This window comes from Anolis carolinensis, chromosome 2 (assembly GCF_035594765.1).
Source record: "Anolis carolinensis isolate JA03-04 chromosome 2, rAnoCar3.1.pri, whole genome shotgun sequence".
In the NCBI taxonomy this organism is placed as follows: Eukaryota; Metazoa; Chordata; class Lepidosauria; order Squamata; family Dactyloidae; genus Anolis; species Anolis carolinensis.
The window spans coordinates 163,853,681-163,881,143 of NC_085842.1; the positions used below are offsets into that span (position 1 = coordinate 163,853,681).

General features: G+C 41.7%; 1 protein-coding gene and 1 long non-coding RNA gene across 7 annotated transcripts in view; one reads left to right on the plus strand and one right to left on the minus strand.

Annotated features, from left to right (window-relative positions):
• LOC134296331 (uncharacterized) overlaps positions 1-2,396 on the minus strand; it is a 37,184-nt gene extending 34,788 nt beyond the window's left edge. Inside the window, exon 1 of the long non-coding RNA XR_010003036.1 lies at positions 2,148-2,396. This is a non-coding gene — a long non-coding RNA (uncharacterized LOC134296331). The remainder of the gene's footprint in view (positions 1-2,147) is intronic.
• Positions 1-27,463, plus strand: part of ankfn1 (ankyrin repeat and fibronectin type III domain containing 1) — a 282,113-nt gene that overhangs the window by 217,317 nt on the left and 37,333 nt on the right. For all 6 annotated transcript variants that reach the window (XM_062970996.1, XM_062970998.1, XM_062970997.1 and 3 more), the window contains 7 exons: positions 388-487; positions 3,175-3,307; positions 5,314-5,430; positions 12,126-12,341; positions 17,622-17,788; positions 22,713-22,860; positions 26,305-26,473. In XM_062970996.1, the coding sequence (XP_062827066.1) occupies positions 388-487; positions 3,175-3,307; positions 5,314-5,430; positions 12,126-12,341; positions 17,622-17,788; positions 22,713-22,860; positions 26,305-26,473 (1,050 nt within the window). The remainder of the gene's footprint in view (positions 1-387; positions 488-3,174; positions 3,308-5,313; positions 5,431-12,125; positions 12,342-17,621; positions 17,789-22,712; positions 22,861-26,304; positions 26,474-27,463) is intronic.

Genomic DNA, 27,463 nt, shown 5'->3' on the forward strand with positions numbered 1-27,463 from the left:
AGAAGCTGCTCTTGGATTGGGGAGTACCTCTAACCACCATTTCAGTGTGGAATAACTCCCTCCCCTGTCTATGTGACACCACTGTTTACCCTAGGGCCCTTCCACAGGATATCAAGGCAGAGAATCCCACAATATCTGCTTTGAACTGGGTTATCTGAGTCCACACTGCCATATATTCCAGTTCACAGCAGAAAATGTGGGATTTTATTCAGCTGTGTGTAAGGGGCCCTAGTTACATCCTTCTAATGGTAGTTGCTGTGGCCTCAACAGAGTTGTGTTATATAATATTTTTTTATTAAAACCCAAATGTACTTCTTCCCTCCCCCATGCCCTGTTTTTCCTTTTCTTTCTCCCTCTCCCCTTTCTTCCAATGCCTCTCCACTCCAGATAGTTCTAAACTGCAAAATGCTGGTCGCAAGCAATCTGTCTCAAGAAGCCTGAAGCATCTGTTCCATTCTTCAAACAAGTTTGTAAAGACTTTGAAAAGGTTTGTTTGATGACAACAGATTTTACAGTTGGAACTCCCAAATGCATCCCCCTTATATAATTTGAAGTCTGTTTTCAGAAATTCTGTAGCCCTTGGAGCCATAGCTATAAGCAGGGTAGCAAGGGATCCCTTTGGAATATTCTGGGATGTTCTGCCAGTTTTCAGCTTTTGCTTATTAAAGAAAGCTAGACAGCTTGCAATCCTATTCATCAGAAGGGAGAATTCCACAGCGTTCCAGATGTTGATGGATTGCAAGTCTCAATGTTTCTCATTACTGGAAAGGGCTGCTGGGAGTTTCAACCCAGCAACATCTAGAGCAGGTATGGGCAAACTAAGGCCCGGGGGCTGGATGTGGTCCCCTGGGCACTTACCTCAGGTCCTACTCATTTTTCCTGTCCTCTTGGCATAAGGACACGACAGTTCGCTGCACCCTTATGCCAAAACGATAGGGAAGGAAGGCATGCAGCAGCTGAAAACCCTATGGAGTGCTCTCAGCCACGTGTGTCTCGCCCTCCTCCTGGTAGAAGGACGGTGCAAGTGGACCCATCCTTCTGCCGGGAGGACAGCTTAAGAAAGGCATGTGATGGCTAAGAACCCTCTGGAGCACTCTCAGCCACCACCTGTCTTACCTGCCTCCTGGAATAATAATAATAATAATAATAATAATAATAATAATAATAATAATAATAATAATAATAATAAGGTTTGGATTATTGATGTTGCTATACCAGGTGACAGTCGAATTGATGAAAAACAACAGGAAAAACTCAGCCGCTATCAGGACCTCAAGATTGAACTTCAAAGACTCTGGCAGAAACCAGTACAGGTGGTCCTGGTGGTGATCGGCACATTGGGTGCCATGCCAAAAGATCTCAGCCGGCGTTTGGAAACAATAGACATTGACAAAATTATGATCTGTCAACTGCAAAAGGCCACCTTACTGGGATCTGCGCTCATCATCAGAAAATCACACAGTCCTAAACGCTTGGGAAATGTTCAACTTGTGATTTTGTGATACAAAATCCAGCATATCTATCTTGTTTGCTGTGTCATACTTTGTCGTTGTGTAAATAATTATTTATTTATTTATTTATATACTGCTCTATCTCCCCGAGGGGACTCAGGGCGGTTTTCATCATAAATAAAACATTCAATTACCAGAACAAGAAACATACAGCACAACCATAATAAAAACATCAACACAATTACTATTAGTATAACACACAACACAGCCATAATAAAATATCAACACAATTACTATTAGCACAACATATTCATTTAAAATTAAACCCGTTTCAGTACTAGTCCATTGGGTGAGATTCAACTGTCAATGGACGGGATTCTAGGGTGGGCCTAATTTTTCTTCAGAAACAAATGTCATTGAGACTAATAGAGTTTATGCCCAGCTAAGCCTATATGCACTAAAGTTGCAATCTACACACACATACTCTGCTCTCATGCTGTAAAATAAGTATCGTTAAATAGCTAGCAATAAGTCCTTTCAAAAATAGACTTTACTTTTTCCCTGCAGTGAAATTTATTCACAGTCAAGGAAAGCGTGTTCTGCAGGCAGCTGCTTTACCTGCAAGCTCAGAGGTGGGATAATGTTTTCAGCTATCCCCTATCCCAATGTAACCTTTGAGAGGCAGAAATTACCTACCTCTGCTTCTCAAAACTTCGGTCTCCATGAAGGAACATTATCCATGCTGCTGGATTATGTCTTCTTTCATCAGCAAGAGAGTTCAGCTTGACTTTTTTTCCTTCTTCTTTGTATTTTGATAAGAGGTTGGTTCTTTCCAAAGAGGTCCCTAGAGGTCCTTCAATTCACTAAATCCACTGGTTAATGTATTAACTAATTACAAATGTAAATATTTTAAAGATTTTGTGTAAACAGTGCCACAGATAGGCTGAACAAAATGATGCTCTGTTACACTCATGCAAATCCAAAATAACCCCATTGATTCAGGTGGACACAACACTGAGGCATATTGCTGTAAATCTCAGAGTGCTATGATTTATGGTCTTCACATCATGACCAGGGGAGCTCTTGGAAGCTAATGAGTGAGACTAAGTTGTTTCTTAGTGAAAGGATCGTTGGAGAAGGGAACAGCTTGCCCACCCAGAAATTATCTTCCCTCGCAATTCTTTTGGAACGTATACTGAATGTGTGTGGTTCAAGACTGAGATAGTTCCAGGAACTGATATCTTCGTTCTTTTAAAAATGGAATGTTTTAATAACAAAATGAATCAGATAACAAACAGACTGGGTTTGCTCTTGCACATCCCAATGCAAACCAGCCTTATCTCAAAATATAATACAAAATATTAAAGGCACATACACATGCACAGTGTTCACTTTTGATTGCAAAAGACAGAAAAGTCTAATCATGTGCTGCTGTTTGTCCAATCAGAATTCATTCTTTTTTTTAAAAAACCTGACATGAGTTGTTTTACTTCAGTAAGGAAGGCAGCACCAATTCTGGCATTTTTGAACACATTTTGTAGTATTGGCTGGGACCTGGTATCATGACATTTCAGGGAAATTCTGTGATTTTGTAAAATGGGTTACTTTAGTCCGTTTCCAAGCCAAAAGAAAAACATAATAACTCGTTCTTACTCCACAATGCACAAATTTTTAACCTTCCCGGGGCAGTTTTCTAATTCCTGTTTTTCTCCTTTGGTTGCAGGGGTCTTTATTTAGCTGTGATATTTTATTACAAAGATAACATGCTGGTAACCAATGAAGATCAAATCCCAATAGTGGAAATCGATGATTCCCACACCAGTTCCATTATGCAAGATTTTCTCTGGTTCACAAAGGTACAGTTCCAGTCTTTTCCTCACATGCCTCAAACTTCATAGGTTAGGCCATGTTGTAGACATGTGAACCTACAAGCTTTTTTTTTGGATCTAAACTTCAATCAGCCATAGCCAGAATGCTCAGTGATCAGGTTGTCATTGAACAAGCTCCAGAGAGCCACAAAAAATCAAAATCAGTGCAGCCAAATATGGGATAGCCAGAAGTCTATGGGAGGTTTCTCCTTTTGCTTCACAAACTGAAATACGTTTGAGAGCTCAGTGGAGCTCCTGACACAGACTGAGGCAGGAGAAGGAATAGGAATAATGTGAGGAAAAGTGCTATTGGGCTTGTGTGATGTATTGCTTGGGTTGGCACCAAACTAGACATCACCTGTGCTCAAACCTTCCCCACAAAACTCTGCCACTTGTGTCCTCAACCAGCCGGTCACCCCTTCCCACAGCTGTGCATCGTCGCCAACATGCTGTGTTGAGGACTCAAGCAGCAGAGTTTTGTGGGGAAGGAGTTGCCAAGCTCATTCATCGCTATGATAAATGCCTAGATTTGAATGGCGACTATGTTGAGAAGTGGTATTTGGGTGTGGCTTTCAACTGCATATGGTAAATGTTTTCTCCTATACTGTACCTTGTTCATTTTTAATTCCAAAATGTAACCTACTTTCTGGATAGCCCTCGTATATATCTGTAAAGCAGCAATTTCCATACTGATGTTCCAGTAATGTATTCCATGCCTACATCCATTGTTTTTTTTAAATAACAGTTTCTAGAAAGAAATCTCATTGGTCAAATGATTTTGATCGATCCAGAATTTGATGGGGGAAGATCCTTTATATTGTGCTTCTAATTCAAAAGGATGCAATGGTGTCAATCAGTGATTCCCAAAGTGGGCGCTACCACCCCCCGGTGGGCGCTGGAGCGATCCAGGGGGGTGGTAATGGCACCTATTAGGACACAGGGGCGGCACCAGGGGAGGGGAGGGGCCTCTTCCCAAGTGCTGGAGACAGGGCTGAGCCCGAATCTATACCGAATCTATACCTTTCCTGAGGCGCTTGTTGGGATACAGAGTGCGGAGCTAGGGAAGGGGGTGGGGCCTCCTTCCAAGAGCCCGAGACAGGGCTGAGCCTCTATACCTCTCCTGAGAGGCCTTTTAGGATTAAAGGGTGGGGCTAGGGATGGGGGCAGGGCCTCTTCCCAAGACAGGGCTGGGCCTCTGTATGCCTCCCCTGAGGCGCTTGTTAGAACACGGGGGCGGGGTATAGAGGTCCAGCCTCATCAGGCACTTGGGAAGAGGCCCCGCCCCCTCCTCTAGCCCTGCCCCCTGCATCCTGGTAGGCGCCACAGGACAGGGATAGAAGCTCAGCCCTGCCTCAGAGCTCGTAACTCCGCCCATCCCAATCCTGGCCACCCATTTGTGGACCCCCCCCACCTCCCTCTTGCAGCCCTGCATCTTGGACTAGCGGAGAGGTTCAGCCCCACCCTCTTGAGCAGGAACCACTCCCACCCCTCTAAGCCACACCCCTTTCCAGGGGGCGCTGAGTAATATTTTTTTCTGGAAAGGGCGCCCCCTGGCACCAAATAAGTTTGGGAACCACTGGTGTAAATGTTCTCCATTTCATATTATTTTATTTTTTGAAACATAAATAGAAATAGAGATGACTAAACCATCTTAGTGAAAACTGGCCAGAGATGTGTTAAGGGTCAGAAGTGCCATGTGCAAATGGCCTTCCTCCCTCTCCATGTTCCTTCTGGACCCAGCGATGACACACTGACCAGAGATAGTGCACAGATGGGATGATGCTGAGAGACCTATGTATCTTATGTAGGTTGGGTGCTACATCTTTCTACTTATTAACTACCATCAACATTTTGCTACCTTGAAGCTGAAATGGACAACAGCTCCATTTGAAAAATACACATTCATTCTCCCTCTTTCTTCCCATCTCCCCTTTCCTTTCTCTTCTTCTCCCTCTCTCCCTCTCCACACTCCCCAATTACATTACATTTTGCAGCTGTCTTGCATGTGGGATGATATCAGGTGGCTGAGGCAAAACATGTCTGTCTCTGTGTCGTCTTCTACCGTGCTTCAAACCAGACAGAAAATGCTCTCTGCAACAGCCCAACTACAGGTTAGTGTGGCACCTTATTCTTTTGGATAGCAGGTTTATGGGAGTTGATGACCTGAGAGGGAAAGAGCTGCCACTTGTCATTGGCTTCAGCACTTTTCCCCAACATTGACTTATTCTCTGGGGGAGAATTATCATCTACTGTGAAACAAGCAGTGGAGTCTGACACCCCGGCCAACGCTAGCATATCCTCAATGCACCCTGAAGGAGGAAGAAATAGGCAGAGGAGGGAATTAAATGTGACATAGCAAATACACACTAGTTTGTCAGGAAGTATAGATTCAGCAAATATATGGCTTAGCAGAAGGAGCTTGATACTCCAGCTACCACAATCCTTTCTGTGATTTTTTTCACAATCCCTTCTAGCGCCTTTAAACTAGTATAAGTGCTGGCAAGAGATAACCTGTGGTTTACCTAGGGAATGAAGAAATATTATTTTTGGTCAGGAAATTGATCAAGTGTTGCAAGGGTGTGTATGAATGGATACTGAACTTGTGACCTGAGTGATATGAGGGTAAGAAATAAATTCAGTTTCCATTAATTTATTGCTGTTGTTATGTGTTTTCACACTGACTTTAACATAAGGCAACTTTGTCAGAGGAATTTGCCATCACAGTACAACACCCATATTCATAGTTTCATTCATTCACTTCTGATTTTCCAACACAATTATATAATTTTCATGGTGAGAAATCCTTTATTTCAATTGCGTTTACTATTATCTATGCTTTGATGTATCAATGTTCAAGTTCAAGTTCACTTTATTATAGTTAATGACCAGCTCATAAGAAGAGGGACGCAGTCCCGCACAAACACATCAGGTCTAAGGGTCAGGAAATTTAAAACTTCAAAACCCCAACCTTTAAAACTTTAAAATTTTAAAAACCTGTATCAAAGTGAGATACGATAATGTATCCCTTGCTGATACGAGACTCATACTGTGCCTTCTTCTAAAATTGAGAGGGTGTGTTTTGCCCAATGTCACCCTGTGGGCTGTTCACAGCTGAGCAGGGACTCAAATATTCATCTCCGGAAGCCCTAACCCAGTGGTTCTCAACCTGGGGTCCCCAGATGTTTTTGGCCTTCAACTCTCAGAAATCCTAACAACTGGTAAACTGGCTGGGATTTCTGGTAATTGTAGGCCACATCTAGGGCCCCCAGGTTGAGAACTATTTATTATTTACAGTATTTATATTCCACCCTTCTCACCCCGAAGGGGAATCAGGGCGGATCACATTGTACACATACAAGGCAAACATTCAATGCCATATGAACATAAAGACAGACACAGACACAAAGGCAATGTAACCTTCTCCAGCTTCCAGCTTCCTGAGGGTATGCTCGATTCTGGCCACAGGGGGAGCAGCTGCTTCATCATCCACTGTGATGCCGACTTCCTCATTCCTTTCTGCACACTGGTGGCAGTTTTATTGTGTTGTAAATTTAGTTAAATTAGCCTCCCCACATAGTGGTACCTAAATTTCCTACTTGATAGATGCAACTATCTTTCAGGTTGCTTAGGTCAACAACAAGCAGGGCTATTTTTTATTTTAATGGTCGGATGCTCACTCCGGCCACTGGCTGGCCTCAAACTCATGACCTCTTGGTCATAGCGATTTATTGCAGCTGGCTACTAACCAGCCTGCACCACAGCCCGGCCTAACCCAATACTCAAATTATTGCAACATACTCACCCTCCACTAATGAGATGTAGCCAGAGAAAAGAACTCTAGAGATAGCCCAGAAAGGACTTAAAAGAAAAATCTTTTTTTAAAAATGTCAACCTCCATAACAGGCTTCATTGCTACTTCTTTCACAGCTTGAACAAGTTGCTTTTTGGATTCCAACTACCAGAATTCCTTGCCACCATGGCTGTTTTCCATAACATGGCATTGTTTTTAAAAGTAACTTTTTTCAAACTGATTTTTGCATTTGAGGGAGAGACAAAGAACCTCACCATTACACCATTGTCCTCCCTCATTCTGTCTTGTCTACCATTTTAGAGGGCACTGTTTTGCATGAACTACTTCTCAATCATGGCATTGTTCAATGTGTTGTGGAAGGCTTTCATGGCCAGAATCACTGGGCTGCTGTGTGTTTTTCAAGCTGTATGGCCATGTTCCAGAAGCATTTTCTCCTGATGTTTTGCCCACATCTGTGGCAGGCATCTTCAGAGGTTGTGAGGTCTGTTGGAAACTAGGGGTTTTATATATATGTGGAAGGTCCACGGATTCCCTCAGGCAGGAAGCAGCCGAGCTTGAAGCTGAAAGGCTATTCAGTGCTAATCAAGGTGACCAATTGCAACATTCATGCTGGCCTCTAACAGACAAGAGTTCTTTCTCCCACCCTGGATCTTCCACAGATATATAAACCCCACTTGGCTAGTTTCCAACAAGCCTCACAAGCCTCTGAGGATGTCTACCATAGATGTGGGCAAAATATCAGGAGAAACTGTACCTCAAACATGGCCATACAGCCCAGAAAACTCTCAGTAACCCATGGCATTATTGCTATTTTTGTTATTATGTGCCTTCATTTCCAACCTATGGTGATGCTAAGTTGAATTTCTGAGCTATAGTGATTCTAAACCAAACCTATCGCAGGTTTTCTTGGCAAGATTTGTTCAGAAGAGGTTACCATTGCCTGTCTCTGAGGAAAAGGAAAGAACTCCGAACAAAAATACTTCTTTGGATGCCATCTCCATGTTTCCTATAAGTTTCCATAGTTCTCTCCTGATATTAAGCTATATGAAGATTTATGCATGTAGAAGCACTGGAGACCAAAGTTGCCAAATCTAGTGCTGTCTGGGTATTTTGGAATATAACTCCCATCTGCTCCAGCTTGTGGCTAGGAATGGTGAGAAGTGTGATCTTAAACTTCTGGTCTGATACAGTTTGTGAAAAGAATAAAGAGCAGTATAAAAGTCATGTTGTATATCAGTAGTGCCATCCATAGCATTAACAATAAAAGCTAGGATGAATCTAGTTTTAGAAAATCCCATCTTCACCTGGTGTCCAGCCACGTAACAAATGTGAATTACAAGTCTTACGTTTCTGCTTTGTTTACCCCATGGCAGAGGTGGATATGATCAGGGAATCCACAGGCCAATTTTGACTTTTCCGTGTCCTTTGGGAATAGCCCCCTTCAATCCCTGTGACATTTAGAGTGTCAATTCCAGTCAATTTTGTTTTCTTGCCATTTGAATAGGCTGAAATAGCCTTTTGAGTTATCATTGTATCATTGTACTTTCCAGATGGCATTTTTGGCTGGAAAATTTGATTTTGTTTTCTAACCAAAAGCAATTTTTGTTTGATGGGAGCCCCCACCCTGCAAAGGCCACATGATTCCCACCCCCTGCCTTACGGTAAAAGAATCATATTGATCATCATGTCCTTATAACCTCCACATGGTACAACACAGACGTACAAAATCAAATAAGTCTGTCTGAGACTGAGCAAATCTTTACCAGCGGCAGAAGAGAAGAGGGCCCGTAAGGATACAGAACGCCTACTGTGTGCATTGGATGGGGATGCCGAAAGCTAAAATAGCTACTTAAAGTCACTTCTAAATGGCAGTCACTGTGCTAGCTGCTCTGGCGTTCCCAAGTTATAAACAATTTTAATAATGCTGTGCAAAAGCAAATAGTGTCTGCTAAGTGCAGATAAGCCCGCGCAGGGTGGCTTTATCTATCAGATGAGAATGTCATTAAGGCTAATGCACAGCCCCTCAGCTTTCATACATGTACAAATGCCACATTGTCAATTCAGCCCCCCCCCCCCCTTTTCAAACAACTCCCACGCCTTATGAGCTTACTGTAGATCTTTTGAAAACTTCCAAAATAAGGAGCATATTTAAAATGCTAGGGATTTTTCTTTGAGACATCTGGGCATCTCTTCAGGAACTGATTGCTGTGAAGTCAGTCCATGGGCCCATATATGGAGCTGCCTTTTGAAGGATAAGAAAAGCTGTCTCGGGCCAGACCACAAGTCTCTCTCGCATCAGTTCGGAGTGGTACCCAAACAGGCTTCTCTGGGACACTTGCCAGGGATGATTTGACAAGTGTATATATTTTATTTTATTTATTTGCTTTATTTTTATCCTGTCTTCCTCCTGATATAGAGACTTAAGGCAGCTAACAATAAATATAAAGCAAATGTAAATTAAAACAATGTGAATGCATTACAATATCTCTACATAAAAAAAGTATGTATGTATGGGTTGCTGTGAGTTTTCCAGGCTGTATGGCCATGTTCAAGAAGCATTCTCTCCTGACATTTTGCCCACATCTATGGCAGGCATCCTCAGAGATTGTGAGGTCTTCTGGAAACTAGGCAAATGGGGTTTATGTATCTGTGGAATAATGTCCAGGGTGGGAGAAAGAACTCTTGTCTGTTGGAGGCAAGAGTGAATGTTGCAATTAATCACCTTGATTAGCATTGAAAAGTCTTGCAGCTTCAAGGCCTGGCTGCTTCCTGCCTGTAGGAATTCTTTGTTTGAAGGTGTTAACTGGCCCTGATTGTTTCATGTCTGGAATTTCCGTGTTTTCAGAGTATTTTTCTTTATTTGTTGTCCTGATTTTAGAGTTTTTTTAATACTGGTAGCCAGATTTTGTTCATTTTCATGGTTTCCTCCTTTCTGTTGAAATTGTCCACATGCTTCTTATGGATTTCAGTGGCTTCTCTGTGTAGTCCGACATGATAGTTGTGAGAGCAGTCCAGCATTTCTGTGTTCTGAAATGATACGCTGTGTCCAGGTTGGTTCATCAAGTTCTCTGCTATGGCTGACTTCTCTGGTTGAGATAGTCTGTATGTATGTATGTATGTATGTATGTATGTTTGTCTGTCTATCTGTCAGTACCACAAGGCTGTTGCTAGGTGAAGTGGCCCTTTGTGATGTCACTAGATTGGCTGTTGCTAGGTGAAGGATTTGCTATTGCTAAATGAAGTGTCCCTCTGCAATGTCCCTGGGAAAGAAATGTTTATGAGGGGAAAGAAAGAGCCACAAAGAGAGCATGCCAGAGTGCTGCCATAGAGACATTATGAGGTAGGGATTCTTAGAGCTGGAGAAGAGAGAAAGTAGGCAGGCTCAATGACACAATATTAGAAGAGCAGCAATGTAAAACCATATAAAAGAACAACAATATGAAACATTATAAAACAACTGGCATACAGATCTTGCCTGTTCAAATTCAATACAGTTAATATGCAATATAACATCAAAAGTAAAATTCTTTAGCTAAGATCATCAATATAGCAATCAACTGCAATATGTGCAATAAGTGTAGCCTGGATTTTCACTTCCACCACGGCAAAAAGGGACACGTTGTGAATTGCCATAGAATTGGTTTTATGCAGGAGATAAAAATCATTCCTTTAGTTTGGAACTCCAATTCATTACTGACACTCAGGGAAGCAACCACAGTAACAGTTAAATCAACATCTGTGTGTGTTGTGATACCAAATGCTCCAATATACAAGTCTACTAGTATGTGATGACTTATTAAAAGGGTGACATGTGAACTAACCCACCCTTTCCCAACCAGACTCTCTGCAGATGTTTTGGATTAAAACTCTTGCTTGCTCAGTCAACACAGCCAGAAGTTAGAGATGATGGGATTTGTCACCCAAAATATGGAAAGTGCTCAGTTAGAGGATGCTGATGTAAACCATTCATCCATATGCTAGTGAGCCATCTAAACAAGAGTTTTTCTTCTTAGCTGCACTAAGATATAAATGGAAGATGTTTCAGATACTCTCCATGTTGAATTAATTCTCTTTCCTTTGAAACTCCTATTACCATCTGTGAGTAGAGATCTAAGCCCATGGATGTGATCCAGTTCCATTAAAAGTCAGAGGGAGTGTCGCCATTGATTTCAGCGTGATGTGATATTGGAGCCTATGGCAGACTAGTTTTCACTTAATTTTTTCTTCTACCCCATTGTTTTTCCTTTCTGTCTGCCACTTGAACAGCACTAATGCTGTAGAATAGGAAGACTTTGATCATTTTCTCCTACTGACATGCAAAAGTGTAAATCCACCTTACGCTGTGTATGTCTCTAGTTCTTTTTCATCGTGTAAGTTGGGATTCTCCTCCAACTTCTGCAATGACTCCCCACAGGATGCACACCTCACCAGAATGGCAATTCTATGATTGAAGAACATGAGGAATCAGATTAGCATCTGTCTATGACCCATATCCAGACACAGAACAAGGACATACTCCACTGAACCACCGGGAATCTCAAGGGAAGACTGGTCATGAGATAATCATTCAAGGAGGCTTTCTTAGCAAACCCATAAGTCTTGGGGATTATGAGCAGGGAGTCGTAATAGAGTTCCATCTATAGAACTCTTATGTTACACTGGGGAATGTCAGTTCACAAACTCTGCTTATAGGGATGGTAAATCTCAGTTTTCCCACTAAATGTCAAGAACATTGGAAACATTTTTCATCCTATAGTTTTGGGTTACCAAATGTTGGGAAACTGCACCATTTTTTCTATGCAAGCTGTGTAGCTTGCCCAAAGAATGGCGATTTTCCAAAACCACACAACGTTCAGCACAGAAAGCTGATCATTGGTTTTATGAAACTGTACTTTCTGCACTTCCATGGCACTGGTTGACTACAGAGATGGTTTATGTTATCAGAAGTTCTGATCTCCTCCTACCAATGTTTCTATGTTGTCTTAATTCCCATAGAATCTGCTGGGGACACACAACTTGGGCCGAGTCTATTACGAGCCTATCAAGGACCGGCATGGAAACATTATCATAGTTACAATAAGAGAGGTGGAGACTCTCTATTCCTTTTTTAATGGCAAATGGATGCAGATCTCTAAGCTACAAAGCCAGAGAAAATCCCTTTCAACGCCAGAGGAGCCAACATCATTAGACATCCTGCTCATTACAATCCAGGTAAAGTTGTTGTTGTTGTTGTTGTTGTTGTTGTTGTTGTTGTTAGCCAAATGCTTATTTTGATGGAAAGGCCCTTTTTGTAAGTGAAATCCAGTCTGTCTACAAACTTGCTGTAGTCCACAAGGAATGTGATAAATTTTCACCTTTTGGAGTTTTTGGTGGCTCATGGCATCTGAGGAAATATTCAACTTTATGTTGTCGAAGGCTTTCATGGCCAGAATCACTGGGCTGCTGTGAGTTTTCTGGGCTGTATGGCTGTGTTCCATCTGTTCTCTCCTGACATTTTGCCCACATCTATAGCAGGCATCCTCAGAGGTTGTGAGGTCTGTTGGGAACTATATAAGCCCCACTTGTCTAGTTTCCAACAGACCTCACAACCTCTGAGGATGCCTGCCACAGATGTGGGTGAAACGTCAGGAGATAATGCTTCTGGAACATAGCCATACAGTTTGAGTGGACCATTCTTCTCATCGATTAATATCTATCTATCTCTCATTCACTGTCTCTCACACACACACCAGACCTTGGAGTAGTTGCTTTTGGAGACTACCATCTTCCAGAATCTTCCAGGCAGCATGGTCAATGCATATGTACAATCCCAAAGAATATATTTGCCAAGCACTGCAAAAACAAAACTATTGGACATTTCCTTTAAGAGGCAAAAAAATTAATGGACTATGGATTGGATCTCCTAATAGTAGCTCCCAACCTTTGGTCCTCAAGGTGTTTTGGACTTTGGTTCCCAGAAATCCCAGCCATATTACCAGCTGTTGTGAATTGTGGGAACTGAAGTCCAAACCACCTGGAGGACCAAAGGTTCAAACCACTGTCCTTACAGATGAATCGGCCTGCTTCTACTCTCTGTCAGTTTCACTTAGTGTTCATTCATTTGATTCAGTTAATTGTGTATAACAGTGGTTCTCAACCTGTGGCCCCCCAGATGTTTTGGCCTTCAACTCCCAGAAATCCTAACAACTGGTAAACTGGCTGGGATTTCTGGGAGTTATAGGACAAAATACTTGAGGACCCACAGGTTGAGAACCACTGGTGTATAAGAACATTAAGTCAAATTTTTGCATCAGTCTGTGGCTTTATAAAAAGAGAACAAAACACATTTTAGATCATTGACATCTGCATTTTTACATGTGACTTTTATGATAATAAGCAATTCTAGATGCAACTTTCCATAATATATTTTTGTATTCAGTCCTTGAGCAGAGTTCAGTGTTCAGAGTGTCCTGAAGAAAAATTGGAGGATAACTATGTTCTGGTCCACATATCAGTCCAGAAAGAAAAGATGGAGCTAGACCAAAAAAAACCCTCCCTTTTTAGGTATAGTCCAAGTTAATTGAACTCTGTTCCCATTAAAATAATGGTTTTCCAGTTAAGGTCTTAAATTAACTTGCTTTCCTGATTCCGGTGGAACATAATCCAAACTAATTTCATCAGGACCCTCATAAGGCCTTGTAAAAGCTCCAAGCAAACAAGCTAAAGAAAAGATTCTAAGGCAAACAGTTAGGAAGAAACATTGGGTTCTTCAAGGAACAAGAAGGCACCTAAGCTATCCAATTCAGCTGCCAATGAGAGAATAATTCTAGACCAGTGGTTCCCAAACATTGAGCCTTCAGGTGTGTTGGACCTAACAGCTGGTAAACTGGCTGAGATTTTTGGGAGTTGAAATATAAAACACCTGGAAGCCCAAAGGTTGGGACAAATCAACAGAACCCAGAAACGAGCAACTTACCCACAAATAGCAAGGATAACCATGGCACTTTAACAGTCAAGACCAACCAAGGGATTTGGTCTTCCTGACATATCATGATATTATGTCCCTTTCTTCTTCAGCAGGTCCTGCTTTCCACATAGCTGGTTTAACCTGAAATGCCAAAATGCAGACAAGCTCTGGTACCAGAAACCCGAATAACTCCCTGGCTTAAACTGAGTCCTGCCTATGTCTCCCTCCAACCCAATGATTCTAATTTAACTATTGCAAACATTAATCTCACCAAGCCATTTTACTACAAAATGGCTCCAGAGAAGCCAGTTGAACTAATAAGAAGTAAGTGCTGAAAATCAACAGTTAATAATAACCCCCTCCCATATTTGTTTCTGATATAATTTTTTGCCTCATTGAAAAATATGTGCATTAGATTATGGAAAACCTATCTATGCAATCCTTGCATCATGGAAATGTATTTACAGGTTATAAAAAGAAGCAGGTTTGAGTTGCTACCAACAATCTGTTAGGGCAGAGGGTAAGGCCAATTTCCCTAACTTGTGCATTGTTATCAGGTTCCAACCTTTCATGGAGGGGTTATTGAATCATCAAGTGGAAAAGATCTAATTGCACTCTTAGGTGCCAAGTGTAGTGGTGCCAGATAATGCCATGGTTCCAGTGGAGAAAGTATGGATTCATGTGCCTTACGCATAAATCAGGACAATCTTCACCTTCACGCAGAGCTTGATATAATTAGGGAAATGTTTAAGAAAGGAAAGGAAAGGAAAGGAAGGAAGAGAGAGAGAGAGAGAAGAAAGGAAATGGAATTCCCTCATTCATGTTTTCTTCTATAAAGTTTAGTTAAATGCATGAAAACACAGGGTGCCTATCGGGGCTCTTTCTCATCATGAAAGTCATATGCTGGCAAATAGGAAGCACCTTCTTTAAGATAAGTGCTATGTTGACTGGTGCCCATCCCTGAGCCATTGTTTGCCAGTCTGTGGTGAGCTTCCAGGAGAAAAATAAACAATTGTGCCCAATGGGCACAAATATGGTACCAGTCCCTGGAACATGTGGTGTGGGGAGCCCTGCAGTCCACCCATGCCAAATTGCTTAAGTAGGATTGTTGTAGATGACTATTTCTATTCTGATTTGACCACTGGTTGGGTATATTTTCCTTGGCATCACTAGACCTATTACATTGCAAGTGCTTTTCAATCATAGCAAAGAGCAATAGCTAGCCAGTACTTTGTACATTGGAAAGTTTCTATAAAGCTCTGGATGTTTATGCCCCAGCTTTTTCTGGGTGGTAACATTGAGCTGCTGAGACTATGGCTGGAAAGAGTGTCTTTGAGTTAGAGACTGAAATGACTATTTGTAGTGGGGTTTGCAAAACCTCGATGTCCATTATGTAAAAGGTCTTGTTTGAGCTCTTGATTGATTGCTGATGTACTCAGTGGTGACACTTCTAGGCCACTACCACTGGGTGGCATCAAAGACTCACACACTCACTTGACTGCCAGTGCCATCTCCTGGCATCACTACCAAGTGGCATCAGAAAAAAGGCTCATGCACTAATCTGGTTGATATATCCAGGAACCAACACCCAGTGGCTGGTCTTTAAAGAGAAGCTCATTCACTCCTTTGCAGGACAACTCTGGGCAGCCAAGCAGCAGAGGAGGTCCTAGTTGGCACCCTGCAGGCGTCCAAGTGTTGCACTTGCACAGAAGTCTTCAAGGGCCCACCGAAGCGAGAGAAGTACTGCCAAGGACTGAATTACAGGCTGTGTTTTACCTATTAGCAAATATAAGGAATGATCTCATCTATTATTTGCACTATGAAGCCACTCAGGCCTAATTTCAGCTGGTTTAGATAGAGTTGTGAGTGAAAACAGTGTTTGTTTCCCAAGTAGAAAAACATGCAAACTTGCAAGTAATATTTAGTAAAACACTTGAAATATACTTAATTTTTAAATAAAAAGAATCTCATTTGGAAAATTAGGGTATTCTTCATTATAAAGGACTGAGGAAAATATGTATTGGGTTTGCATTTTGATGCCAACAAACCTATTGCTCTTTCCCCAAACGAAACCATTAAAAGAAATGCAGCTCGAAAGCCCACACATTCTTGTGCTCAAGATAATCAGTTATGAAAAAGGCACAAAAAAGTACCTGCATTAAGTAAAATTGGGTACATAATTTGGTGTGAGGGAAATGTCTGCACCAAAATATTCTAGCCTATGGAGGGATGTTTATTGGTGTGCATTTTTAAAAAATGTTCATTGGAATGGGTACATTTGGAAAATTGCATATGGAAATACATGTATTTGGAGAAATGCATCAAAAAACCACATGAACTTTCTTGTAGCGTTTTTTTTTTTTTTTTGAAAAACCACAGATCAATGTGGAAATGGGACTTAACAAATTACTTGCCCATTTCACTATCCTTTATCACTCAGTTCACATCTGCAGTACTCTCACATAATGAAAACAAATGTGTAGATTCGTAGCAATTATGCAAGCCATAACTGAAACTGCTTTTATTACTTCATTCAAAAGTTCAATGTGACCAAAGCCTTGAGACAAAATCTACTCACAGTTTAGGGTGGAATTCTTCTCTTCCTGAGAAACTTTGCTAGAGTTAAGAACTGGGCCATCAGGAGACAACAAGCAGGAGCCAGTATCATTGACCAAATGAAATCCAACCCTGGACTGGAAGCCTCGTAACTCTTCCTGTTGAAGGGATGGCCAATGTCATTCTATCAGCAACCTCAGAGCCTGAGGAAATAGTAAGGACATGTAGGAACACAGAAGCTTCTGCCCTCAAGATGGTGCTGATCCATCAATGATGTTGAAATACATCAAGAGTTGCTTTTCATGGGCAACTCATCATCAAGAGTTGCTTTTCTTAAGCAAGCCATGCTCCAGGCACTATTGGCACAATATCCTATAAACCAGGTCTGGGCACAATATCCTATACACCAGGCCTACTGGCCATTAGGAATTGTGGAAGTTGAAGTCCAAACCACCTGGAGGGCTGAAGTTTGCCCATGCCTTCTATACACAATCTATACCTTCTATTTTCAGGACCTTCTCCCAAATATACACTCCTTTATGTATATTGGTGCAAACGTATACATCTCTGTTCCAATTAAGCCCTTATACATCTTAAGGTTAGGGCCAGTAGACACAAATATTGATGTAAATTTTATCTGTACTAGTTTCGTTAAATTTGTGCCTTAAATCGCAGGTTTGAATTGGCTTTCCAAATATTGTTGCATTGAAGCGCTCAGCAGCATGGACCAGATAAACCAATTGTAAATAATATGGGACCTGCAATACAGCAATATTTGGAGGACCATAAAATTCCCATTCCTGCCACACACATAAAAGCCCTCCCACTGGATTTCATGATAACCTGTTCCTAAATACACACTTCTGTGTTTTGGGGGAAGGCAGGAGAGAGAAAAAACAGGATTAAAAAAACCCTCTGATCCTAGATTTTCCTTTTGTAAGGAAACAAATGATTTTCTTGTCTGATGTTCTCTCTCTTTTTGCCAACAGGATATACTTTCCTATCATCGAAAAAGCCAACAGCGTCTGGCTCCTGGCCTTTATTTGGGCTACCTGAAACTTTGCAGCTCAGTGGATCAGATAAAAGTGCTTGTGCTGCAAAAATTACCCAACATCCTGTGTCATGTTAAAATCAGAGACAACAGCAATGTCTCCAAGTAAGTACAGAATTTCTTTCTTTCTTTCCCTCCACCCCAATCTCCTTTTGAGTTAGCATGTCATTGTTGCAACCACAAAATATGCTTACTTGAAAAAAGTATTACACTGGACTCTGTAGAATTTACTTCTAAGTAGAAATCCATAAATTTAAACTTTTCTGTTAATTCACAGACTGCTTTACAATCAGAAGCAGTCTGTTAATTCACAGGATGCTTTACAATCAAAACTGCTATGCCAGTTTGCAAGGGTGATAGATTGCTCTTATTCCCATTTCACTCATAGGAAACTAAAATGGAAAAACAGCAGCTGATACAGTGCCAAACAAGGGACATATAATAGCAATCCCACTCAACATCCTAGCTCAAAGTCCAGCTTTCTAACTACAGCAGAAACAGAGAGGTAGCGTCCACAAGGTGCATACAGCCCCTGAGCCCCTGCCTTTCACCCTAGACTATCTTTTCAATTTATTTTTTAAATAGTTGCACAATGCAACACTCAAACTTCTTTCAGAAAGCAGAGCCAAGATTCCCAGGTGGCAAAGGTTTTCCAACTGGTCCCTCGTGCTCTCTTCTAGCCCTGCACAGACTTGATCATTGCATATCCTCCTCCTCCTATCCCAACTGGACAGGTACAATCCTGATTATTGTTCTGCCATCTTGCTTTTCAGCTGCTTTTAACATATCCCAGTTTTTTCTCCTCTCACTTTTACATCTTATTCTCATCTTACTTCACATGATGCAAACTGTACAAAGGGCAAAAGGAGTATACTTACAACTCAGCAGAGAGAAGAGGAAGGGGTGAGATCTTGCTCCTCCTTGTAGTCTCGGGCAAAATAAAATTGCTACAGCCTCTCCTTGCTGGAGTTAACTACAGGGAGCATATAACGCCTCCACTAAAGCAGCTCCACTAGCTGCCAATAAGCTGTCGGTCCCAATTCAAGGTGCAGGTGATGACCTATAAAGCTCTATACGGTTTGGCCCCTGTCTATCTTTGTGATCACATCTCCCCTTACAAACTGGTGCAGGCTCTAAGATCTGCCGGGGAGGCCCTCCTCTCACTCCCGCCACCGTCACACATACGGCTGGTGGGAACGAGGGAGAAGCCCTTCTCGGTGGTGGTCTGACTCTAGAACACCTTCCCCAGAAAGATCAGGCAAGCCCCTATGCTGTCCGCTTTCTGCAAGGACCTGAAAACCTGGTGGTTCCTTCGGGTTTGCAAGCAGGATTCTCAACCCTAGCCCCCCCCCCCCCCCCCCCCCCCCGATTGTCAACTAGGATCCTGCTCTGCACTTTATCCACTTCCTGGCCCTATGATATTCTGTTGCACTAGTCTTCGCCTAGCCTCTCATAGTTGGCCATGTCAGGTATTTTGAACCTGTTGAAGGAACATACTGAAACTGGATTTTAATTTTTGTGGTTAATTTAGTAGAATTGCATGTTCTTGTTTTATTACGTCCATTATTATTTTTATAATAATAATAATAATAATAATAATAATAATAATAATAATAATAATAACAACAGCTTTATTTATACCCCGCCACCATCTCCCCAACGGGGACTCGGGGCGGCTTACATGGGGCCATGCCCAAAACAATACAATATAAACAGCATAAAAAGAACAACATATCACAACACAATAAGCAATACAATAAATAATATCCATTACAAAATAAATCAAGGAAACAATGAAAAACAAGGGCAGACCACATGAACATTAAGTTAAAACTCGGGGTGAGAGACATAAAATGAAAACCACAGCGAAACAGGGTCATAAGGAAGTGGGGTATTCTGGAGGATAGATATTAGAGGGAGCAATGGAAAAGAAATATAAAATAGTTACTCTCCAAAAGCACAATGGAAGAGCCATGTTTTCAAGTCTTTCTTGAAGGCTGCTTAATGTGGGGGCTTGCCTAATCTCAGCGGGCAGAGAATTCCACAATCGGGGGGCCACAGCAGAAAAGGCCCTCTCCCTTGTTCCCACAAGGCGGGTCTGGGATATCAGGAGTGGGGACAGGAAAACTTCCCCTGATGAACGAAGGGATCGGGTAGGCTTATGATAGGAGATACGGTCACAAAGGTAGGTGGGTCCCAAACCGTTTAGGGCTTTATATATGATGGTATACACCTTGAATTGGGACCGGAAAATAAAAGGCAGCCAGTGGAGCTCCTTGAACAAGGCAGTAGATCTCTCCCTGTAACTCGCCCCCGTTATTAATCTGGCAGCCGAGTGCTGGACCAATTGTAGTTTCCGGGCCGTCTTTAATATTGTTGTATGGTCTCCTTTTGGCAATTGAATGTTTTGCTTATGTTGGAAAAAGCCCTGAGTCCTCTTGAGGAGATAGGGTGATATATAAATAAAATTTTATTATTATTTTAGATTGCTGAGTAACAGACTGGTGGCCAATTCTTGATATTTACAGTATCGCTTTAATCATTTATTTCCTGACTTGATGATGGCTTGCAAAACTAGATGATTACATCTGTTTCCCATAGAAATAGTGATGTCTATGTTGGTGGATGAGCAATCAAATTTTCAAAGTATTTAAAAACAATTATGAGACAACTGATGCAGAAGCCCAAAATTCCTCCTTAGACAATACACTACTGGTGGAATTCCACCTCTTTGATGCCTCCACAGTCAAAAGGCAATAACTTTGTGAATGCTTATTATTGGCTTATTAAAGCCATTTTACCCACATGAGGTAAACTGACAACTGAAGAATTTATTTTTACAAAATATTTCATTACTATTGCAGTTCCAAGTCCCCTAAGTGACCGGTTACTGTTACAATTGGAATTGCAATACAGAAACTGTTTGCTTTCTTATTTTATTTAAAAATCAGAATGATAAAAACCACTGGCCTAAAGTTCATTGCACACTTAAATTATGAAGCCACACCTTTCTCATAACTATGCAAGTAACTATTATATTTACAGTCACACCACACAAAAAGGATCCTGCTCTTGCTTCTGTTCATTTGGCTGCCAATTGGAGGGCTTTTGCTGCAACCTCTCCTTCTGATCTGCTCAGTTAATTAAGAGCAAATCAGTCTGTAGCAATTGAAGTAAGTTAAGAACAAAGGAGAGGGAGATAAAGAAACTGGGACATTTTTAAAGCACCTGGAAAAATGGGATGACAGAGGATTCACCCTAGCCATTTGGGACAGTTGGAGGATATGAGGCAGAGGACTGCTAGGAAACTGCCAGCATGTGACACAGAGCAAGACATGTTCTGCTGCTCCTTAGATAGAAGTCCTCTTTGCCTCCATTCATCCTGTAACCATTGAGAACATTGTCAGAGCCTGAAAATCACAAGTAACAATCACTTGCAATAGTGACAGTTACAGAAGGGAACCACCACACATTTTTTAAAAATGAAAGATTCTTGCATCCTAATGTGCCTGTTTGGCAACTCTGATCTTCTAGCATTCAGTCCTTCACGTGAATGGAGGACTCTTCCTGCTGTAGAGTCTTTTCATTTCCCCATTCTCACAAATGGACTTTAAGCGCTCAGGACTTCACAAGTGAACTTTAAGCCTTTAAACCAGTGCTTCTCAACCTGGGGTCCCCAGATGTTTTTGGCCTACAACTCCCAGAAATCCCAGCCAGTTTACCAGCTGTTAGGATGTGTGGGAATTGAAAGTCAAAAACATCTGGGGACACACAGGTTGAGAACCATTGCTCTGAGCCCACAACCTGTCTTCACTCCCATGTCTTCCTGGCCAAGCATCCCTCATGGAGTCATCTAGTCACCAATGTATCCCTTTTTCGGATAACACAAGCATGTTTTTTAGACTGTTCTATATGGTTTCTAAACATTTTTTGACAGATGAAGAAGCCATCAGAGCTTTGAAAGCTTTCATGGTGTGTTTTATGCATTTTTGTTGGCAAGGAAAAGTTGGTATTTTGTGGATTTTGATTTATTTTGCTTCATGGTTAACGTGGCTACCCATAAATAGATAGCATGACTGTTAATAGTGTCATATTTCAGAAATAATGTCATGAGTAAGAGTAAAGTTGCTTTATTGAAGGAATGGCGAAAGGTTCTAGTTAATTTCAAAAGTTCCTTTCCATGGGCATTTTAATAGGCAGGAGGAAAGGAATTATCCAGGCTTTGATGTCATTCTTTTGTCGATTCAAAAATGTTAACAGAAATTAATGTATACGTAACAAGTAAAACAGCATGGACTGCAATAAGTTAGTTAATTTCATAGCAGCAAGGAGCTAGGAAATGGAACACATTTCTTTTAAGAAGTAACTTTCTCCCTTCTGGATGAGGGTTGTGTTGATGCCAATCAAAACTACAAATGAGAGAAGATGAAAAGTGTAGGATTATTGAAAGGGCCTTCTCTTGTTTTGACACCATGGCATGCCTCCCTCCCTTGCCTTAAAATAAGGTCAACCTCCCTCCGCTGCCAAATTGTCCCGTGCCTCTTCCCCATATAAACATGGTCTGGGCTACTTTATCTACCCACAGGCTAAGAGGGAAAAGAAATACATCTAGCAAAACCCAAGCAATTTTCACTGCCTATAGTCAGTGCTAGAAGTGCCTGATGAGAAAATTGAGCCCCTCTGGAAAAATGCCACTGTAGCCCAAGGCATGTGTGTTAAAAAATTATAGAAACATGGAACAGCCCACATGTCAAAGAAAGCTGAAATATTTCAAAGGCATGCATTGGGGAGGGGAAGGAGTGTTAGATCTTAGGAACGAAGTCTTCGACTTGATGTGTACGCTCAAAGAGAATGAAATCGGAAAGCTGGCCCTTTCTTAACCACAAACAATCGGGCCTGTTATAGGTTTAGAGAATTTTACTATCTGAGAATGAAAACCTCAACAGAGCCCAAACATACATACAGTAAATTCTTCCTTGTGCTGTGAACTTTTGTTATATTTCTAATTTTAACCTCGCTCCGTATACAGAGAAGAGTGGGAATGGATCCAAAGCCTTTCTGGCTCGGAATCTATGGAAAATATGGATCATTCTGCGGAGTGCCCAACTCGTCTGTTCTTTGAGCTCCAGATGGCAATGAAAGCTCTCCTTAAACAGATCAATCTACCTCTACGACAGGTATTATGTGTCGTGACACTTACAGTATTATTCATGTAAAATGGATACAATGACTTGAAGGAAAGCGATCTGGTTTTATATGGTCCTCCTCCTTCTCCAAAGCTAACGGTCTAGAACAGATTCAAGATCAATTTTGTTTTCCAGGAGCATGCTTGCGGATTAAGGAGGTCTACATTTTGCTCCTTGTAGAACAGATGCAGGAAGGCTCCATTATAGACTTCAGGGCTAGTACTCCAAAGCAAATTTTCAAAATACTGCTCTAACTGCACTCTGAGCCCAAGGTGGAATCCCAACATAAGACTTCACTACAGGCATGGTTGTAATTGCCACTTTAAAAGTAAGTGGCCCCCTCTAAGTTAATATAGAATTGGCTCCTATGTGAAATGCTGTTTGAAGCTGTGTTGGTTAAACACAAGTTTGTGGTGAGTCAACCATGCAATTGTTCCTATGTGCACTCAGGTCCCTAGTTTCCAGTGTGCACAGGCATTTCACTGAGCCACTACTACCCATGCCTACAAATGTTTTGCAGAGCTACATTTGTTCCACACAGTATGAAAACAATATATATCAAGATTTAGATGCATGGTATCATGTGACTCTTTTTCTATGCAACCCACTTCAGCTCATGCTGACTGAAAACAAATAGACTGAAGCAATCATGTTCAGTAATAGATGTCTCATTGTTTATACAGCCTCCTGAACCAGACACATTATCTGATGACATATGTCCATTCCATCACAGAAAAGGATTTGGAAATGTAGCCTAGATGTTGACAGAGATATCAGTCTATTGTAGATTGCATTAAATGTGCCAGTAAATCAGTGCACAGAGGAGAGAAAGAGCATAGTTATTTTTCTTTTAAACAAGGATATGTCAAAACCAGGTCACAGCAAGCTGTTTATTACTGTTATTTCTCTAATTCACTAATTATGTCTACTGACCTTTATGCTCTTCCTGACTTTCATGCGTTGATCACATATCATAGGTGGAATCTGCATGCCTGTGAGTATAAACTCACAGTGTTTTACCACGGGTATAGTTTGCTCAGAGAAAGCCTCCATCATGCATACAGGTAGTGAACTTGATATGTGTAGGAGAGTTGGCTATTTTGTGGAGATAAAAAGTACGATCTCAAGCTATCTAGATAGGGTTAGAAGGTAAAGGTTCCCCTGACGTTAAGTCCAGTCGTGTCTGACTCTGGGGGTTAGTGCTCATCTCCATTTCTAAGCCAAAGAGCTGGCGTTGTCCGTAGACACCTCCAAGGTCATGTGGCCGGCATGACTGCATGGAGTGCCGTTACCTTCCTGCCAGAGCGGTACCTACTCACATTGGCATGTTTTCGAACTGCTAGGTTGACAGAAGCTGGAGCAACAGCGGGCACTCACTCCGCTCCCGGGATTTGAACCTGGCACCTTTCGGTCTGCAAGTTCAGCAGCTCAGTGCTTTAACACACTTCGCCACCGGGGCTCCACCTAGATAGGGCTACAACTACGTATATTGATCCAGGGACAAGATTCTAAGCAAGCTGTGGATCTCTAGGTGTTGTTGGACTGAGGGCTTGTCTATTACCACGTAGTTGATCTTGGCTGTCACCACAATGTTCTGGAACTTCCATGTTTCTGTTATGTGGTAAATTGGGCTGAGCCCCATGTTAGGAGATACCCTGGAGTTTGTCTGAAACTCCAGAGTATCCCATGCCTTTGGCACCTTAAGGACAGCCGGACCAAGTTTGTTATTTAGGAAAAAGGGGAATAGATCAGTGGATCTCAACCTGTGGGTCCCCAGATGTTTTGGCCTTCAACTCTCAGAAATCCTAACAGCTGGTAAACTGGCTGGGATTTCTGGGAGTTGAAGGCCAAAACATCTGGGGACCCACAAGTTGAGAACCACTGGAATAGATGGAGTCCATGTCACAGCCATCACCACTGCCAGACAGCCTCAGAGCTCCATGAGAGCTCCCTGCTGTTGTGGGCTCTCCATGCTGACACGTCAGAGATGCTCATGCAACACTGAAGAAGGGGGGAAGGCAGCAGCCTTCCAGCTTCACCTAGGATTGATAAAAACTGTAATGTGGTTTGGAGTCCACCATATCTTCTATTTTCATTACAGCCTTTCTGATCAAACAGCCCTTGGTTACACTTTCCACAGGTCAAGTTCAAATGATAAAGGCAGATGACGATATATTCTCAATGGTTCTTTCAAAACTATAGAACTCTTGTCGCATGTTGAAATGTGCACATTTTGGCTAGAATACTATTGGCAATGTATACTGACATAAAATTGTATATGCTTTAGAATTAAAATATGACCTTCTAGATCACTGGTTCTCAACCTGTGGATCCCCAGATGTTTTGGCCTTCTACTCCCAGAAATCCTAACAGCTGGTAAACTGACCAGGATTTCTGGGAGTTGTAGGCAAAAACCTGGGAACCCACAGGTTGAGAACCACTGCTCTAGATATTATATTACAACTGGCATCAACTATGTTCCCTGATCACACTCACAGTCGGTGATGTGAGAGTATTAGTCTAATCTTAAATTGACTACGTTTTCCATTAATGCTTTTAAAAGTTTGTACGGAGCCCTGTGTGTTGAATCACAAATATTCTAGGCAGCATTGTTTTGTATATAAAATCCATGATTTCTATTCAGCTAGGACAAATATGTGCATTGGTTCATCTCCTTTTATGTGTTGGTGCTGCTCTGTAATGAGCAAAGTTTTCTTTCTTTTTCCTAAGTGGCTGGAATACTGAAATAAAGGTGGCCCTTTTGGAAAAGGGAACCAGCTTAGACATAGCACAAACTGATCCCACACCTTTATTTTGGATCAAAGTAGATCTCATTCAAATATAGTCTATATTAGCCATTTGATTTTGAATTTTTTTAATGTAACTTGTTAAATCTCTTTCATTGCCCTATTCGGTGACAGGCAGGAGGGGGAAAGGGCTGGGGAAGGAAAGTAGGCAGCCAAAGAAGGGGGCCGGGGAGGCTGCATAGCTTTCCTAACCAGCTCCTAAATTGAAAGTTAAAGGTTTTTAATTGAATTCATTTTCTTGTTTTCACATAATTATACAATCATAATCTTGAAAAGCTCATGGAGTGTGATCGTTTTCTGGCTAATAAGAAACATAAATGTTATTTTCTGGGGGAGGGGTGTGTTTTTGTGCGCGTGCGTTTTAATAGGTGTGTGTGTTCTAATGGAACATTAGAGCTTTAAATCTTTATTTTACGAAGCAAAATTAACAGAGAGAGACGGGCTCTCACACACGCACATACACATTTATGTTTTATAATAAATGCCAGTCTTAGTGTTATGCAACTTTGCTCTAGAAGCTTTACACCAATGGAGGGGGGGCTGTTGATATAAATACAGCGTTGTAACTCTTGCCTCCCCTTCTCTCTCCCCCCACCCCCATTTCTTCTCTGTGCGTGTCCCTCTGCAGGCTAAGCTCTTCCGTCTGTACACACAGGAGGTGTTGGAACTGGGTCACAATGTGTCCTTTCTTCTCCTGCTCCCTCCCTCAGACGACGTCTGCACTGCCCCAGGACAGAATAACCCTTACACCCTGCACTCAGGATTCCTTAACCTCCCTCTTCAGATGTTTGAACTCGGTATACTACCTTGCTTCACCTAGAAATATTAGCCCAGTTGCCTTATAATAAAAATCACAAAGTTGTATCTGTTCCCTTCCAGCCCTTGCCTCCCCCCTCTCCACCATCCCAGAGGAGAGTCAATAAATCACGTGATGATTTCTTGGCAACAACTTTTTTCTCTCCCTTACTCTCTATCTGACTACAGACAAGGAATAGAAAGGGCACAGCTACCAGGCTCTAGTTGTAACTTTTGCAAGCAAAAAAAAAAAAAGACAGAAGTGATCTCAGCCAACAACGAAGCCCTCTACCATAGGTGGACAGAATAAGGACACACTGAAATGGAGGTGTCAGGAATTGTTCAGTGGAAGTTGAAATGATTCACAATGTCCTAATGTTGCTTTTGTCTTTAAAGCACTGTAGGAAAAGACCCTCTCCACAAACTGATTTCACTGTCTCTCAGTGATCACTGCACTTGCTATAGCCATTACCTTAGCATTTGGATTTAAACCCAACACCCATACCACCCACAATCTGATTTGAAGTCAGCATTTCTAATGTCAACACCCTCTTAATCACATATTGAAAACTTAATGAATTCCAGTTTTGAACAACAGTTCTGCACTCTTTCCAAAAGTATGAAACAAGTGACTAGTGAATATAGTAGGCACATTAGGCCAGCTTTGTCACATAATATGCTGTGTTGGATGGATCATTGATTTGCCTAGTCTATTTCTTCTTCCTACTATGTGAGGAAATGAGAAAAGAGGTTGTAGTTTGGACTGCAGCTAGAATCCTGTTGGTGACATATGCATGCTTTCTGTGTGCATATGCTTTTTAAAAAATAATCATTGTCCAAGGAGCTATTCAGGAGTTGCTTGCACAATTCCCTCTGTTCTATGAGTCTGCTGTCTTGAAAGGCTGGGACCAAGTGCAGGATATATGGGCAACATCCAGGAGAAAGAAGTGGTCCTCCCCTAGAATTTCCAGTGAGTAGCCTGGTGCAGGAGA